Source organism: Excalfactoria chinensis, chromosome 16, assembly GCF_039878825.1.
Source record: "Excalfactoria chinensis isolate bCotChi1 chromosome 16, bCotChi1.hap2, whole genome shotgun sequence".
In the NCBI taxonomy this organism is placed as follows: domain Eukaryota; kingdom Metazoa; phylum Chordata; class Aves; order Galliformes; family Phasianidae; genus Excalfactoria; species Excalfactoria chinensis.
This window is the reverse complement of record NC_092840.1, coordinates 4,076,445-4,094,481: the sequence shown is the minus strand read 5'-3', so window position 1 is coordinate 4,094,481 and position 18,037 is coordinate 4,076,445. Positions and strand designations below refer to the sequence as shown.

At 41.0% G+C, this 18,037-nt stretch overlaps 1 protein-coding gene across 1 annotated transcript; it reads right to left on the bottom strand.

Annotated features, from left to right (window-relative positions):
• Positions 1-21: 21 nt before the first annotated feature.
• UPB1 (beta-ureidopropionase 1) lies at positions 22-13,650 on the bottom strand. Its single transcript, XM_072351364.1, has 10 exons — positions 13,550-13,650; positions 12,932-13,103; positions 11,406-11,493; positions 10,555-10,649; positions 9,599-9,760; positions 5,850-6,019; positions 4,421-4,502; positions 3,568-3,610; positions 2,597-2,751; positions 22-1,191 (listed from the first exon to the last, which is right to left on the bottom strand). The coding sequence occupies exons 1-10, from the start codon at positions 13,648-13,650 to the stop codon at positions 1,108-1,110; spliced, it is 1,152 nt and encodes a 383-aa protein (XP_072207465.1). The 3' UTR covers positions 22-1,107.
• Between the last annotated feature and the right edge of the window lie 4,387 nt (positions 13,651-18,037).

The window sequence follows — 18,037 nt, the reverse complement described above, 5'->3', positions numbered from 1 at the left end:
TTTTATACTTAACTGGCACAGCTTAAACAGCTATTTGGATTTCTCCTTTTTAGGAGATCAAATATTTGATTCAGATATAAATTATTACTCAGCTGTAAGTCGTATTCCTTCAGTACCTCCTGAATGTCTACTCCACCTCTTGAGCTCTGCAAAACAAACTTTGATTATACACTAAGAGCCTAGAATAGTCCATGTATTATTATTAACTATATTGACTAATAGCATCTCTGCGGCTTTCCATTCAGAAAGTATGCAACTGCACCAGCCTTGCTTGTGCTTGAGCTAGTGCTTCCATTTTTATCTCACAGCACAGCACTGAGCTGCTGGAGATGTTGAATCATAGAATCATAGAATGGCCTGGGTTGAAAAGGACCATAATGATCATCTAGTTTCAACCCCCCCCCCACCATATGCAGGGACGCCAACTACCAGATCAGGCTGCCCAGAGCCACATCCAGCCTGGCCTTGAATGCCTGCAGGGATGGGGCATCCACAGCCTCCTTGGGCAACCTGTTCCAGTGCATCACCACCCTCTGTGTGAAAAACTTTCTCCTAATCTCTAACTTAAATCTCCCCGTCTCAGTTTAAACTGAGAGAACTGCATTAAATGGGTGGCAATTAAAAACAAAGAAACAAGCAAAAAACAAACAAACAACAAAAACCAACCAAAACCCATGAAAACAGTTTATGTCTCCTTTCTCCTTCAATTATGCATTTGGGTAGAGTGTATAAACTGGAAAGCAGAAGCAGACAGACACATGCAACTCAAAATACTTATATATAAAATCTTTTTTTTAATCTCCTCTCCATCAAACTGTGCAATCCTGTAGACAATACTGGATAAATGCCACCATCATTATATATCGATGTATTCTTCATTGAATATAGTTCTAACAAGGAACAAAGGTTTGAAATCATTAATGTAAACAAGAAAGAACTAACAAACAGAACCCATTTTTTGGGTTATTTTACTTCACATAGTTTTGAACCTATTTGCAGAGAATTAAAATAACATGAAAATAACAACTTGTAATTCGTAGTAAATTAATGCCAAGTTGCACCTTTTCATTTGCTTTGTGCCATTTGATTGCATTGAGCTGATCTCTCTCACTCTCTGATTACGTTGGGTGTAAAACAAGGCTGGACTGCTTCAGTGAGCTTGTCTGCATACATTTCGTATCTACCAGTCATCTGGAAAAGGAAATCAAAGCTTCAGTTCCGTTTGCTAGGAAAATATGTCTATACAAAAGCAATATCTACCACATGTTGGTTTCTTAATGTAGGCATATTGTTTAACTGACTTAAATAGTAAGATGAGAATTCAGTCAAAAAGCAAACTGTCCAAAGGGAAAGTCCTTCAAGTCTGCTGAGCATTCTCCTCATTCTCCTCATATCAAAGTACTGTCTCTGTCTTGGCCACAAATGAGAGGAAAACTATATAGATATCCCCTGTCATATAAACAAAAGCCACAGCTATGCCTCACGTGCCAAAAGACCAACAGTAGTAATGCACACCATCAACAGAAAACTGTAATGTGCTGAGAGCACAAAAATTGAATTAAAAATAAAAATAAAGACAAAATATTCTATACAAGGCAGCTAATGGTCCGTGCTTTGCTTTTAATGCTTTTACTGTTTTTTTTCCCCTCCTAATCGATATAATTGCTTTTGATTGGATGCCCCTACAATGCTCCATATGCTTCTTGTCACATTACATCTCTGCTCTGCAAAGATGGCTTAAGATTTCAGTTGGAAAGCATAACTAAATAAATGCCTGCACGACTCAGAAGCCTGGGGATTTCACTGCACAATTTAAGCCCATTAGGCCAACCACCATATGCCTACCACATACCTGCAAATCATCACATGCAGTTCTGTACAGAAAAGGACCTAACAGTGCTTTACCATTTAATGCCTATATACAGACGAGCAGCGCTCACAGAGAAATTTGGCTCTATGTAAGAAGTGATTGACTAAAACGTCAACACTGTTTGCAAATTGTTGTCTATTTTAAATACTTGAGGTGGGAACTACTTAAATGAGCACTGCTGCTGGAGGAGGTACCCCAAGTTCATAGAACTATAGAATCAAGGCCAGAAAAGTCCTCCAAGATCCTCTAATCCAACCATCCACCTACTACCTACATAATCCAAGTTAGCTTTGGCTGAGAATTCAAAACATCTAAGCCATGTTATATCACACAGAAAGGCTTGCAATTGCCTTGATCTGGTTGAGATTAACTCAAAAGCATGTCAGGATGCTTCAAAGAAACTATGCTTCTTTTTCCTCTGTAGCACATGTATGTCCACAAATGCAGAAAGTTATCACTGTAAGATTTTTGCTCATATACAAAGGTAAGCTCTTCACTTCAAGGCTATTGCCTTGGTTTCCCTGGATTTGGCTATTCCCTTTCTGTACCCATTTATACCTTTAACCTCCACAACATCTTCCAAACCATTCAGTTCTTTCCACAGTGGTGAAGAAAGGCTGCCTTTTAACTGTTGTAATGCTACACGACTGCTAGGAAAGCTTGTTTGTTCTAATCTCACACATGAATTGTTCTTAAAAACAGGCATTTCTTTATATTTGGGCTTACCTTAAAATTCCATTTGTCACTGACTTGTCTGCAAAGATTTAGATCCATCTCTACGACAAGAAGTCCATCCTGAGTACGAGAGAGTCCTGGGGTCCTGCTGCCATCAGGTGCAGCGACGTAACTTGAGCCATAGAAATGGCCCAAGTCATGGTGTGCTTAAAGGAATGTTTAATAAACATGTAATGTTTGCAAGTAACTACACAGCTTCACATGCAGTTCCCCATAGTACTTGGTTCTATTTCCTGTGGTTGTCCCTTTGCAGTGCTTTAAGTAATATCTCATCCCAAGCAGTTTACAGCACAACCCTAAGATAACTGCAAGTTTGACCATTAGTTATGTTTCACGTACAGTACAGCTTTCAAATCCATCAAACAAATAGGAAAAAAAACCTAACTGCATTGCTTCTAAATAATGCATGATGCTTTCCCATTACTAAACCACTACACTAAATGCCTAAATAAATAAAAAATGAAAGCAAGAATTTAATTGAATGCTAATTGTCAAATAATAAACTTCCAAAACAGTCAGAGATGCACACATTCAATTTTTAATACAAGACCTGAGGTGAAAGCATGGAAATTTGAGGCAGGAAAACAAATTGTACTTCATACTGTACAGCTCCAAACTGTGCCAGCCATCAGCCACACACACTGCATGACTGTGTAATGGATATCACTAACCTTGATGCAGCTGCATCTCTTTCTTACTTATTAATTATAATACTGTACTGCCTTGACTCCAAAACTTAGCCCTCTGCAAACATATAAGAGCCTCATGTAGGAACTGGTGACCACACACTGTTACCACTACCTTTAATTGGAAGTGCTTCTCCTCTACAGCTTACAAAGCAGCAGTCTTAAGTATGGCTAACATAGCTGTCATGGGATAGACACTTGTAAGAGAGCTCTCGTTCTTCAGACTACACAACAAGTTATTAGCAAGCAATAACTGCATGCAAATTCTGAACATACCTTTTCCACCATCCCCAGAAGTAAAGGCGTTTTTGTAGTATTCCTGTGAACAAGAAGGAATCCATAGGTGGCAGTATAGATCCATTTCATTCTAGAAAACCTCACTAGTCTCCCACGTCTATTGTGGAAGCTTATATGCATCTATGAAAACCTTCCTGGATTACCTAAAGGGAGCCACCAGAGGGGCCTACTTCCTATGGTGGGACTAGAGATCAATACATTTCTGTACCACTGTCTGTTGTTCGCACATGTTGGGAAACATGTTGCCTCACCACAACTGTAATGAGGGCAAAAGAAGAAACATTTAATTAATCACATTCTTACAGGTGATGGAATGTGGCAAAGGTATTTGCATAACTGCAGGAACAAGTATGGATTTCTGCAAAGAACCTTATAAAAGAACACAGGATATTTGGATGAATCTAAAGGCAGGAATGACCTGTTGTTTGCAACGTTATTTCTGATTATAGCATTTCTGTGTCCAGAAGGAGGTAGAACCTGGATAACAGCAAACAGCAGTGAGAGCTGACTTGAGGATATGCCTCATATTCAGTCCTTCTGGATAAAACAGTTGTCATGTTGCCACAGCAACTAGGGGAATTAGCAACAGGGGTGAGTGCTGATTAGAAAGAAAACAGTTCCAGAGTAGGAAACAGCTGCAACAAGAAGTTGAGCTGCCAGCAACAAGGCAGCTCTCAGTCACTGTACCACCGCTCCTCTTCATATTAGAAACACTGAGTGAAGGGGCCTTACACATTAGAGGAATCTAGGTGTTCTCATGCCGTTCATTATCTTCAGTTGAATTCTGCCAAAATACTCGAATTATGAAATGAAATAAAGCAACAATACGTACTGTTCCCACTCTGTTGATGGGACACGTAAAGCAGTGATTAGCTATGGCAGCATTTCGTGCTTCAATCGGCCACAGGGACTCGCTGCAATACACAGAAAAGAAGGCTGGTGTTCACTGTCTCAGAGCTAGACTGAGATCATGTGTACAGCACTGCACATTTTCTGTCAAAAAAGCCAAAGTTAGCTACTGAGACCGACCCTGCTCAAGAATCAGAATCTCCTGAAATTTACATAATACCAAGTGCTGAGAAATAAGGAATAAAACAGCTCTTTCACTTTCACAAGCCTCTGCCTATTTTCCAACAGGTGCTTCATTTATGACTGATGATTAGAACAAAAATGGTCCTCTTTTCATTAAATAGTTTGATGCACAGTTATCAGACTGGTAAATACTGGTCTGGAACTACTCAGAGCTCCAAAACATCTGGCATTTACCTGCCAGATTCTGTGCACCAAGACAAGGTGCAGGGTACTCCAGGTGCAAGAGTCTGTCATTAATCTTCCAGTCAGATTCAAGAATCTCACTTGAGAAGGTCATGGGACTGATTGAAAGGAGCTGCTTTATTGCTTTGAGTCTGGCAGCCAGCTCTTCTAAGAAAAAGGGATTTTATTGGAAAGCTCCAGCAAATTACAATTTCACAGAAGAAATCAGATAGGAAGAAAAGGCCATAGACAAGAAGTTACCCCCCTGAGACAGTTTTCTACATAGGTCTCAGGAGTCCTCGTCCTGCAATAAAAATTATGTGCTTATAAAGCAATCAAGTGAAAGCCAATAATTAGGAGAGCCTGAAGCACCCAGAGTACCAATCAAGTGCTGCATGACCACAGGGTGATCTCCATTTGCTCTCCTCTTAATGGGATGTAAGTAGTCAAACATCACCAACATTATTCTAGTCATGAAATGAATGCCCCAAAAGCATTCTGCATTCATGGAACTCTTTTCAAAGGACATTTTCAAGTGTTATGCAGCCTAAATGAGATCCTACCTTTTACATTAAAAATTACCAAGGGCAGTTTCAATGACAGACAATGAAGACTATTTGGTACCACACTTATTGGCTCCCAGGTGAAGGATGCACAGTCACCTGTCCAGCTAAACCTGACTGTGAATTACTACAGACTATCATAAGGCAAAAATATTATGTAGCCAATCTAAATGTTGTTCGCTTTCAGAAGACCAGCTGGATGCTGGTTAACTATCTTAGAGACCAAACACCCACAACTAAAGAAGAGAACCAGTGACTGCAAACAGATCGATAGGACAAAATCTCAGATGGAGAAGAATGCAGAATTCTTCATGAAGGCAGAACATGGAGGTGGTATTTCTAATTACAAACCCTCTGCAAAGTGCCCCTGAGACCCCAGTGAGGAGCTCAGAAATTCAGTTAAATGAGAAATTATGTAAGAGCCTAAAGCAGCTTGTCTGTCACCTGAGGGTTCCGATGGTGGCTGAAGGGTTAAAGATGATCTCTGCTCCATTCAAACTGTACATGAGCCAGTTCAGGGGGTGATGGCGCCCATAACAGATATTCACAGCAATCGTTCCAAACTGTGTCTGAAATACTGGGTGTCCTGTATTGCCTTCCATGTAATAAGTAGACTAGGAAAAAGTATAAATAAATACATAAATAAATGGATCAAAAATCGAAAGCAGACTCGTTAAAAAGAAAGAAAGACCTCCAACACCGCTTTGATACATCACAGCTTCCAGTCACCAGCTTCAAGTTATGAAATCATAAGCAAGGAGAAAGCTTTTCATTTGTTACTCACTGCAATGAGTAGTCAGTAAGAAGTGGCTCTAAGATCTACCGAGACCCAATTCAAGGTCCCTTCTGCCTCCCTTCATAGTACACCCTCAGCACCGTCTGACTTACACACACATTACAACTAGAAGCACTACAGAATTCTATAGAAGATTGAAATCAACCCACATATTTCCAAACTTGAGCTATATCTCTTAGTACTTTCACCACATAACAAAATCTTCCTAAGTCATCACAACCCTCTGAAGCCTCATTAGAAAGAGAGAAGATAGGCTCTGTTTCAAAGAACAAGGACTTTTTACTGTTATATAATTACATGCAATGTTTCTATGAATAGCCTACGTAATATCAGTGTATGGCTAACATTACTTATTTACATTTCCTATATGATAATTGCTAACAGGAGGTTGGGAACAACTACCAGGAAAATCACAGAATAAATCCACAGAACACTCCTTAAAGAAACTGGAGACAATTGCTGGCTTAAAAGATCTCATTTGCCATATGCTGCAAACTTCTGTCTCATAACATCAAACATTCCCATCCAGTAAGTTATGCACCAATTCCTGTAAAGGACACTGGTGAAGGCAAGGGTAGGGCGTGATTAACAGCTATCAGGAGAGACAAACTCTAAAGGAAACCTGCAGAAACAGACACAGGGGAAAGGTATGTGTGGAGTTACTGAAAGCTGCCTGCTCAGTGTACTGTAGTAATCAAAAAAGCCAAGAAAATCTCAGGCATCTGAAATGAAGAAGAAAACATAGTACTGCTGGTTTACATGAATTCTCCATGCCCACAGCTTGAGTAGGCTGGGCGGTTCCAGTGCTTCCATCTCAGTGAGGATATATTAGAGATGGAATAAGCAAAGCTGACTGAAATGACGAAGGGAATGGCACAGCTGCCTTTTGAGGAGCAACTAGAAAGGCTACACTTCTTTGATCTGTAGATAGAAGGCTGAGGGTGATTATGAATGAGATTTACAGCTTCACAAAGGCAGTAGATAAGATGAATACAGAAAACCCAGAAGAGCAGCAGCAGCAGCCACTGAAATAACACTCATATCTGATTTAAGCCAAAATAATTACATTTAAGCAGCTGGCAGCACACTTTTAGAATGTGCTTCTATGAGTTTGTGAAAGTAAGGATGACTGTTGATACTGGAAATGTTGAAGAGGCCAGTTACTGCTAACAGCATCCCTTTGTGATGATCTCAGAGACAGCAAAGCAAGTGTATAATCCAATAGTTTGACACAGTGAAGCTCTTACCATGCAAGAAAGGTGCACTGTAAAGCAGTTTTTATTGGGACTGTCCACTGTACTAACTGCAGCCACTGGTATTGAAGGAAACTGAAACACAACATCTGACCCAACATGAGTAAGCACAGTCACTGCCAGGGAACAACCAGGGTCTTGTTTAAGTGAGAGAGAATGGCATGATGGAAGTGGTCAAGAGTCCTGTTCTGAAGGAAAGGTGGGCTGGAGGCTCACTGTGCCCAGTAAATGGGACAGGCTCTGATTTCTTATCAGCTCTCATGAAGTCACGCAGCCCCTTGGGCACAGATTTCATCTCCTTTGATGTGCTTAGAGAGCATGCCATGTGCTGGGCACTCATAACCCTCTCTCAAAGGAATTCTGCCGGTAGAATATATTTCCATTTTTATTTCTATTCTCAGTTTTCCTTTATTACAAGAGGAGAAGAAAAACAACAATGTTATTGCTTCAGGGAATTCATCAGTTCTTATCTTTATTCTCCACCAGAGGTCACAGTCATCTCCTCAGCAACAAACCGTGATGTCTCAAAAAGGGTTGATTTTTGTTTATTTATATGTCCTCCCACACATGGCGGAATAGGTTAGAGACCAGTCTCTTTCCCCCATCCATTTAGTTCTCACTGATTCATCAAGAATGATCTTTACAAGGATCCTTTCCCAATCTGCTCCACGCAGACAAGCCATAAAAAAAAGTCATTTCAAATTCAACCCTTCCTTGGGGGTTAGCTTTGTTGATAAAGAACAAAACATCAAGATAACAGAGCTGAGCATAATCTTTCCCCATAGTCTCATCTGTTGCTAAAATTCCTCTGTCAGATTTGCTCGGCTCCAAAGAAAATGGACTTAATGCTCTTCTAACAAGAAATGTCGAATCATTATAGTGTACTGGCAATATAATAGATTGCTTTGTGATAATTCTTTAATTTAGAATTAGGCAAAATACTCAGTGAAACCGTGTTCATACTTCACATGGAAAAGTAGAAGAAATGTTTAACTTTTAAAGTGCCTTTCTTTTGTTAGCTCTATAGCTATAAACACTAATATTATTGCAACCTGTTGATGCTTCACAACCCACTGTCTACATACTGTTTTACTAAAAGGCAACTCTGATAAAATAATAATAAAAATCAAGATAATTACTAAAGATTGTAGCCAATGCTGCAATGATTGACAGACCTGTGCCAGAAATCTGTTGTGAGGAAACCTATTAACATCCCCCTTTGAAGAAAGCCAGACCAGTCTGACCAGGCCTAGGAGACGGAATCAACTTCCAGAGGACTCTGAATACAAAGTTTCAAGACAAAATACCTTTCAAAATAAGTAAGTCTCGATTCTGAAGCCTCACATCAGTGCATTCAGACAGGCTACAACAGTAACTGCAAGCATACACACAGCAGGTCTTTGAAGAAAGAGCTCTGTTAATCACTCACTTTAGCTGACAAGGAGAGATTAAGTGAGGTAAAACAATGTATTTTAGATTTTGGGTTAATTTTTAATCCTGATTTTTCTTCTGATAATTCTATGGATGGATAAACTCATTTCAGTTGGGTTCTTTCAATACTGCCCTCACTAGGTTAGTTTCTGAAGCTGATTCTGGTGGAGAGCCTTAAAAACTCCTGTGGGTTTCAGTGGAATTAATGTGATTAGTGAACAGAAGGTACCATAAATCAGAAACACAATAAAAAATGTCATGAATTAGGAGATTTCTCAGAGAGAATGAAAGATCAGGTCCATAAATAATCCATAAAATGATTCATAAAACCAATGCTCTTCAGATTAAAGCAGGTTTGACATGCTTACAAGTAAAAACTGAGCCAACCATGCACAACTAACATAAAGAAGCTGTGATTAAAAAAAGGAAAAAGCTTATTTTTAAAGGATCCTCAATTTTGTTGTTCTTTCCATGAGGCAAAGAAGAGTACGTGGCACAGATTCAATGTTAGTGCTTTACCAATCATCACACTATACTTCTGATAAATTATCTACATATATTTTTACCCGAGGAAAAAACAGCGTGATGCTTAGCAAACCACATTTCCTAGAACTACGTCACATTTCCTGCCAATATGACTGATTCAATACGTGGTGACACAGACAGGCACTGCATGGTAAGACTAGCTTGATGATCACACTACTGCACCTTACCTCATTGAAATCTCCAACTCTTGGGATATGATTTTTCCTACTTTTGCCAAGGACAGCTCCTGAGTTAGAAATGACCACAGCAGTATTCCACAAAGTTCCTCCATGTACTTCATCTCGCTCCAGGATTGGAGATACCACAACCATATCATACTTCTTTGCCAGCTGCATAAATGAACACAATCCCTCTATTACACACAATCCCGTGGTAATTAAATTATTTTCACTTGTTCATTCAGAAGCATTAAAAGACGTTTTCATCTTGTGCATTGCTTTGACCGCGCTGAAAGGCTCATGCTTAACCTACGCCAGCATGCCAGTATTGTAATTACTTCCCTTATCAAAGATGGATACATCAGAGTGAGCTTTTCACCTGAATCCTTCAGCTAGAAATACAAAGTATCAAGTATCCCATCTACAACGCTCAAGCAGTGGAGCTGAACTGAATCAATTCAGACTTTCAATGGGAGACTGATCCCCCTCCCATTCTTTCATTCTTGTACATATTTAACAGCACAGCTATCTGAAACCTAGTTTGAAAATATAGAAAAATTTTAAACACTGCTATATATGAAAGGTTAATATTAAAGAACAGAGGGGCAAGTAAGACACAGCACCTTCTGACTGGCAGTTTACTAGCATGGTGTCACCTTACCTTCAAACTTCTTATCTTTTCGTATTTATCCAAATAAAAAAATACCAGGATGAAAAAAAAAAAAGTATAACATTCAGGAATATTTAAATGGGCAATTTCATATATCTCCTATGGTAAAAGGCAGAATTAGTTTAAAAGTGAAATCCTGAACACAGCTGTGGTTGTCCATGCCTTGACAAAGGTGAAAACTGATTTCAGAGTATTACAGATTTCCCATAGTTAAAGGAGTAATGTAACCTAATTAGTGGTGGTTATGGGTGGATGGGGAAGCTGGGAAGGGTTTGAGGCCGTTTGTTCATTTTACCTCTTGACAGAACTTTGTTGTTAGTCCATCCTCCGCTGACTCAGCAAATTCAGTCCAAGGAAGCTTCTCTCTTGTACAAAAAGCAAAGGGCATGGCTGCACGACATGAACACATGGCAACATTTACAAGAGTGTTCCCGTTGCTCAAGAAATACAGAGGTGTTTCTGTTTCCATGAAGGCAGATAAAAATCAAACACTTCCAAATGAATTCAACTGTTTTCTTTGTTTAAAGGAAAAAAGCTATTTAAAAATATTTTTAGCAAGGATGAAGAGTTTTGGAAACACGTAGACCAAAGCAGAAGAGAAACAATGTACTCAGTGAAGACCGTCTGACTGGAAATAAAGATCCAAAACAAACCCCTGTCATGAGAGCACACTTGGTGTGAACAACCCGTTTTCACAATTTCGACCTTCATTTTCATTCTGGCCTCCAGAACCCACTTAGCCTCAATTGCTCTGCTTTAATTAAGATTAGATTTATTTATTTATTTCTAAAGTATCTGCTGAGATGAAACAAGGTTTTAGAAGGAAAAATATGAGGAAAAGATCACAAAGGGTAACATGATGCATGCCTATAAATATCACCATTGTAGCAAATCCAGTTTTCAGCATAACAGACTTCACGGATATACTCTATGCAGTTCTGCCAACAAAGATTCTTTGTATTTTTTGTTTTTTATTACTATTATTATTATTATTATTATTATTATTGTCTTTTCTCTCAGAAATCAAACCAGTAATATTTAACTATTATACCGGGAAGATGTCTGCTGTATGCTTCAAAGACATAAATCCAGTTGAAACAGAAGGAATGTGAGCTCCGACAAAGTACAATTAGAGCAAATACTCACTCCAAGCCTCCTGGAAACAGATGATGTTGACCCCACACATTGCAGCTACTTCCACAATCTCCTCAATTCGTCTGTGCAGTGCAGCCACCTAATTGCAAGAAGCACCATAACTCACTTGTGCAGTAATATCCTGGTTCCACAAATTTTGTTCACACTATTATTATTATTTTATATATTGTTCTATAATTAGTCCCTTTGCTTTCAGAGGGAATAAGTCAAGAAGTCAACATTCCTGAGAGAATCAGGATCTAAAGAGCTGGATATAGATTTTATTTAAAAAAAGAATTTAGATGCTGAAAATAGAAAGAGGCAGCTACTAGAATCCTAGTTCCATGGTTACAGCACCTAAACATATGGCATTTCATTGCTGACTGCCTAGTAAATGGGTAAAAATCCGAAAAGAATCAGCAAAAAAATGTATTTTCACCGGTCATTGTAAACAGTGCAGAAGAGTGTTATGTAAGTCTGCATTCAAATTCAAGTACTCAGAAACTTAGAACAGGAGGTAAGGACAGTCAGTTTCTGCAGTTATCTTTGAATCCTGCTGACACACGTGGATCTTGGACACTCTCTATGGGTTATTAACTCCAAGCTATTTTTTCAGTCCCTCCATCCTAAGAGTGAAGTAGATCATTACCAAGAAGAAAACATCAAAGCACTTATTAATGAGTCAAAACACATTGTTTCAAAGTGTTCTTTTCTTTCAGCGGTTCCTGTTAAAGTAGGTGTTGTGCTTCATATTGATACTTTCATGTGTCAAACAAGTGAATACCACAGGAGTCAGCAGTGACCTACAAACTCAACAGCTGTACAGCTATTTAAATAGTTGCCTACTTGTTGCTAATGGAGAACTATTTGCAAAACCGGTACCTTTTTCATAGATGCTACAAAGAATCCACAAACAAGATCCACATCCCAAATGATCTGTTTGCTCTCATGATACGCAGCCTTTCCAAAACAAATTGCCTTGCAGATGTTTGTCCCATTCTATGCACAAAACTATTACCCCGTTAGATTTGATACATGCAACATTTTCCTTTAATTTCTCTATATATGCATAATATTCATGCTTTCACGTCCATGATGTTGGTCAACATGTAATAACATCTGGTTTACTGCTGGACAAAGAATAATGCACAAAGATTTATTAATCCATATTTGTTCTAAGGGATTTTCCTATAAGGAAAAGCTTTCCAATTAAAACAAGTACAGCACCGTGGTTTCCACAGCTTGCCACCTCCCTTTGGTTTCAGGTAAACCGTTTTTCTGTTTCGTTTTAGAGGCAACAGCTTTTCATTTACTAAGTCTGTGATTAAATATTTAGCTTTGGGAAAACTGCTTGCAGGTTGGGCAATTCACTAAGTAAACACAACAGGAGAGATGGTTCTGAGAAACAATAGAGCTGCACGGGTCACTCAAAGATATCCATGGGTCCTATTCTGCCAGACAGCCAGCAGACATTTTGTAATGGAGCTCTAATATCAACGTACAGTAAAAGAATAGGTACATGCAAACAGATGGAGTACCTGCACTGCCACAGCTGTGTCAGTGGGAAGAGGAATTTTGTTCTGCACCAGCCCTACTCGAATGATACGCGGCCTTCGCAGTTGCTCCGGAGCAGCATCAAATCCATAGCCCTGTAGTTCAAAATCTCTCTCTTGAGCAGATGATAGAGCAGCCGTTGGCAAGCTAAGTTTTCTGGATTGAAGATGAAACAAAGTCATTTCGAGATAAGATGCACCCCTTTTCTGCAATGCAATGGACCAAAACGATCACAAATGTCACCTCGCCCTGTGGAGACACTGCTGTTCCATGCCCCTGTGTCACACAGCTGTCAGATATGGGGACTCAGGCAGCAGCCAGGTTGTGTGCAACCTCAGCTCCATGGCAGCAAAGTCTGTCTTTCCATCTATAACTGCTTTTCAGACACTGCTTTTTACTACAGAAATCAAGAAGCGCATGCATACAAACCTGTTTTTTCCTAACCTGTTTTCCCTCATGTCAGACCCCCGCTTTTAGAATCATAAAGGCTGGAAAAGACCTCTCAGATTACATTACCTCACCTCAGGGTCACCCTTCTACAGCCCACCCACCCTTACACTGCCTCCCCCCAACCCCCAGGCTGCCCATCCCCAGCAGCACACCTTGTCTCACCCCCATAGAGGATACGCTTCACCTCAGCCAGGTCCTGGGGTGGGATGTGCCTCTCCAGGCACGACTCCAGTGACTTCAGCTCTCCCGCCATGGCCTGGCCATTGGGCATATGCAGTGGCTGTTTGGTATGCAGCCCTTTGGACTTTACCCTTGATGGATCCTGGTGGCCACTCCCCCTTTCTCCCCACCTCCCCACTATAGTGGCCCAGGCTTGCAGCACTGCGGGGGGATCAGTGCCCTCCAGTAGTTAAACCTGAGGTGCCCTAAGGGGTTAAAGAAGTGTGGCTGTGGTCATGCCAGGTCACTTCTTACTTCTGGAGCAGCTCCACAGCCTCAGAAATAACTAAGCTAAAAGCAGAACATCTTTAGGAGCTTTTTATGATGACAGCACTCAACAAAAAGGCTTAGAAATAGGAAGGAGATCGTAAAATGACAATAGTCTTCACGGATGTATGCGTGCCCATTTTAGTTGCAGCGAGACTCTGATCGTGAGCCAGGAGTAAAAAATAATTTTGCCCTCAAGATGGATTTGAGACCAAATGTCATCAGAAAATCATCCCCAAACCATAGTTAATGTCCAGCAAAGGCTAGAACACGTTAAGGCCTGGATGTAAGACAAGAAAAGAGCACCTGAAGAGAAACTGCACGTGCCCCACAACCACCCTGATTCTACCCGCTGTCTCCAATGCAGCACTGGCCATTGCATCTCCTTCAAAATGTTACTGAAATGCAGAAAATCAGTGCTACATTGATTGAAAATAACAGCTACCAAGTCCAGGAATGGGCCACATGCATCTAGACAAATCACACTGATTGTAAGCACTGTTTGTTGAATCTTCTAGAGTATATAACAATGTTTAGCACTTCACATCTACAGCTGTTTGCTGTTCTCTGTTAAACATTAAGCCCTTTAGGACAAAAAGAAAGGAATATCACAGAGAGAGTGTCTAATATTTAACTTTAAACAGAAAGTGCACAGAGACAGTCAGGTATCATCACAGCATTCTGAGATGTGACTGTGCCTTTTTTAACCCAAATGGTGCAGCAATGCTCATGGTGCAAAAGGGCATCCCAACGCTGCTGTGTGAGGGATGGGGCTCCTTGAGGCAGAAAGAGAGTCCTTCAGTCTTTGGGGGCATTTCCAAGATCAGCTAAAATTAGGGGTGACAGCAAGTTAGAAAACAAAAGCAGTGAGTATGGAAGAGAAGAAATGCCATCATCTGAAAGGAAGGATCTTTATAAAAGCCTGGATTATTAGCCCATTATGATAGTATTTGTCCTGTAGTCATTGCTGTAGCATCTTTTTGTGACCAAGGTCATGCAAACCTCTTCTTAGTGATTACTTTCCTGTCCCAAACATACTTCTGCAGAGCAGTAATAAGCAGTGACTGACAGTTGCATGGTGTTTTCCATTCAATGATCCTAATTTGCTTCAATAGCCAATTTTAAAGGTATGTATCAATAACATTTTGTTCTATTCACAGCTAGTAGATTTTTTGAACATTACAGAATGAGACATCAATGCAAAAACATAGGGAAAATAGGAAACCAAGTTAAATTTGTTTCCCTATCAGCATACTCAGGATGTCAACTAACAAATAAAGCATTTCTGGAGATTGGTGGAAACAAACAGAAGGTCCTGGGTTTCTTTGGGAACTGATCAAATTCTTCTCAGCCTGGACTGCAAATTAAAAGAAAAAATAGCAGGTCTATTTTGTATCCAGCTCCTGAAGAAGGTCACATAGCTGAACTCTTATCTTCCAGCTTCTATTCTTAGTGTGAACTTTCACTGACTTGTTTGTTTGTAATTTGTTAAAGCGTGCTACATGTAGGAAATGGACTTCAGGGCAATAAAACTGAAGTCCCTGAAAAGAATACTCATGAACAGCCGAGATCTGAAAAAACAGTACATTTCCTGTGCGCCGTATCAACCATCCTGCAACAACACAGCCAAGTCCAGACTGTGTGAACAGGAAATGACAAGCCTAGAATTACTAATAATGATGAAAGGAGATCAGGCTGTTCCATAGGGACTATGCGTATATAAAGGTATAATTCCAGCTAACACAAGAAACCTTCAAAGCACGAAACGTTAGGGTTCATCAGGAAAGTAACCTAATAAAGGAAGATGCCTTCCGTATCCCAGACAAAGCATAACAGAGAGCTCAGATCTAAATCTGAATGTTCCACCTCCGTCGATGCAATTATCTTCTAAGTATGATGTTTGAATCCAGATCTCAATTCTGGTGTTGACTTTGTCAAATCTCTGTATCTAAACTTCTTCCCAGTGCTTCATTACCAGACCCAGGGAATTATTTTGTTAAAAACAAAGTTGAACCTTTTAACATGAAGTCAGCCTATGAATAATCTGTTTGGAGGAAAACACATTTTAAGGACCAGAAATATTTTTTTTTTTTAAACTAAGGGAAAATTCCTACGAAACACTTCATCTCTATTGCCCTCAGGGTGATCCACAAAGTCAGGCAAGGATTTCAGGACCACATGGGTGTAATACGTACATAAAGCAGTTTTTCTGTGCTTCTGTGATGGAGCCCTGCGCTGCACAGTTACCATCTCAGAGTTAAAGCTGGGTTTGATAACATCGGATCATTCGCTCTGTGCTCTAAGACTGTTCCCAAGAGTTCCTATAAAAGCCCACAATAGCACCATGGCATTAGTCAGAAGCACTCTGAAGGATGAATTTAAGAGCCAAATATCTAAAGTTCAGGCTAAAGCTGGGAAGGACCCAAGAAAAGACTTAAAGTGTCTCCACTGTAACCCAAGATAGGAGTAAACAGCACCACATATTGCTCTTTATGTGAGAGAGCAGCTAGAATGTATTGAACTCCACCTGGGGGAGAGTGATGTAGAAGTCGAGAGCTTGTGGGTGAGAATCAAGGGCCAGGCTGGTAAGGGGGACACTGTTGTGGGTGTGTACTACAGGCCTCCTGATCAGGAGGAGGAGGTTGATGAGGCCTCCCATAGCCAACTGGAAGTAGCATCACGCTCCCGGGCGCTGGTACTTTTGGGGGATTTCAATTATCCAGATATTTGCTGGACGACCAATATGGCCAAGCATGCGCGGTCCAGACAATTCTTGCAGTGTATTGAAGATAACTTTCTAATGCAGATGGTCGAGGTACCGACGCGGGGCGGGGTGCTGCTAGACCTTATTCTCACCAACAAGGAAGGACTCATTAAGGAAGTAAAAGTCAGGGGTAACTTGGGTTGTAGCGACCACAAGATGGTGGAGTTCGAAATCCTGAGAGGAGGAAGCAAAACAAAAAGTAGGATTGCTACCCTGGACTTCAGGAGAGCCAACTTTGATCTCCTCCGGGACTTACTTAGGGCCATCCCGTGGGCCAGGGTGCTAGAAGGCAAGGGGGCCTGTGAGAGCTGGCTAGCATTCAAACGGCTCCTCTTCCAGGCTCAGGATCGGTGCGTCCCTGCAACTAAGAAGTCAAGAAAAGGTTCTAGGAGATCTGTGTGGATGAATAAGGAACTCATGTGCAAGCTCCGCAGAAAGAAGAAAGTACACGATATGTGGAAAAAGGGTCTGGCCACTTGGGAACAATATAAGAATGTAGTCAGGGACTGCAGAGATGCGACCAGGAAGGCTAAAGCCCACCTGGAGCTGAATGTAGCTAAGGAGATAAAGGATAATAAAAAAGGGCTCTTTAAGTATGTTAACAGCAAAAGGAAGGCTAGGGAGAATGTGGGCCCCATACTAAGTGAGGGGGGTGTTCTGGTAACGGGGGATGCTGAGAAGGCGGAAATACTGAACGCCTTCTTTGCCTCTGTCTTTAGTGAAAGGGCTCTCCCCCAGGAATCCCAGACCCTGGTGGTTGATGAGAGAATCTGGGGAATGGGAGATTTCCCTTTAGTCAGGGAAGAGGTGGTCCATGAGTGCTTAGGAAACATTAATGTCCATAAATCCATGGGACCTGATGGGGTGCACCCGCGGGTGCTGAGAGAGCTGGCGGAGGTTATTGCTAAGCCGCTCTCTGTAATTTTTCAAAGGTCTTGGAGAACTGGGGAGGTGCCTGAAGACTGGAGGATGGCCAACGTCACCCCGGTCTTCAAAAAGGGCAAGAAGGATGACCCGGGTAATTATAGGCCAGTCAGCCTTACCTCTGTCCCAGGGAAGGTGATGGAACAGCTTGTGCTGGAGTGCAGCACCAGGGAAGGCATTCTTCTGAGTACCTGTGTCATTAAGGCCTCATCTGGAATACTGTGTCCAGTTCTGGGCTCCCCAGTACAAAAAAGACAGGGATCTCTTGGAAAGAGTCCAGCGGAGGGCCACAAAGATGGTGAAGGGCCTGGAGCATCTCCCCTATGAGGAGAGACTTAGGGAACTGGGTCTGTTTAGCCTTGAGAAAAGAAGGCTGAGAGGGGACTTGATCCAGGTTTATAAATACCTGAAGTGTGGGAGCCATAGTGGCGAGGCTGGTCTCTTTTCAGTAGTGCGTGGGGACAGG

What these genes read in the sequence shown, in the direction of transcription:
- UPB1 (XM_072351364.1), bottom strand. Translation starts at nt 13,650, where the DNA reads ATGGCGGGAGAGCTGAAGTCACTGGAGTCGTGCCTGGAGAGGCACATC. An exon ending in CAACAAAGTTCTGTCAAGAG is followed by an intron (nt 9,761 to 10,554) that starts GTAAAATGAACA and finishes TCATTTATGCAG; the next exon opens with CTGGCAAAGAAGTATGATAT. An exon ending in TTCTGGGGATGGTGGAAAAG is followed by an intron (nt 2,752 to 3,567) that starts GTATGTTCAGAA and finishes CATTCCTTTAAG; the next exon opens with CACACCATGACTTGGGCCAT.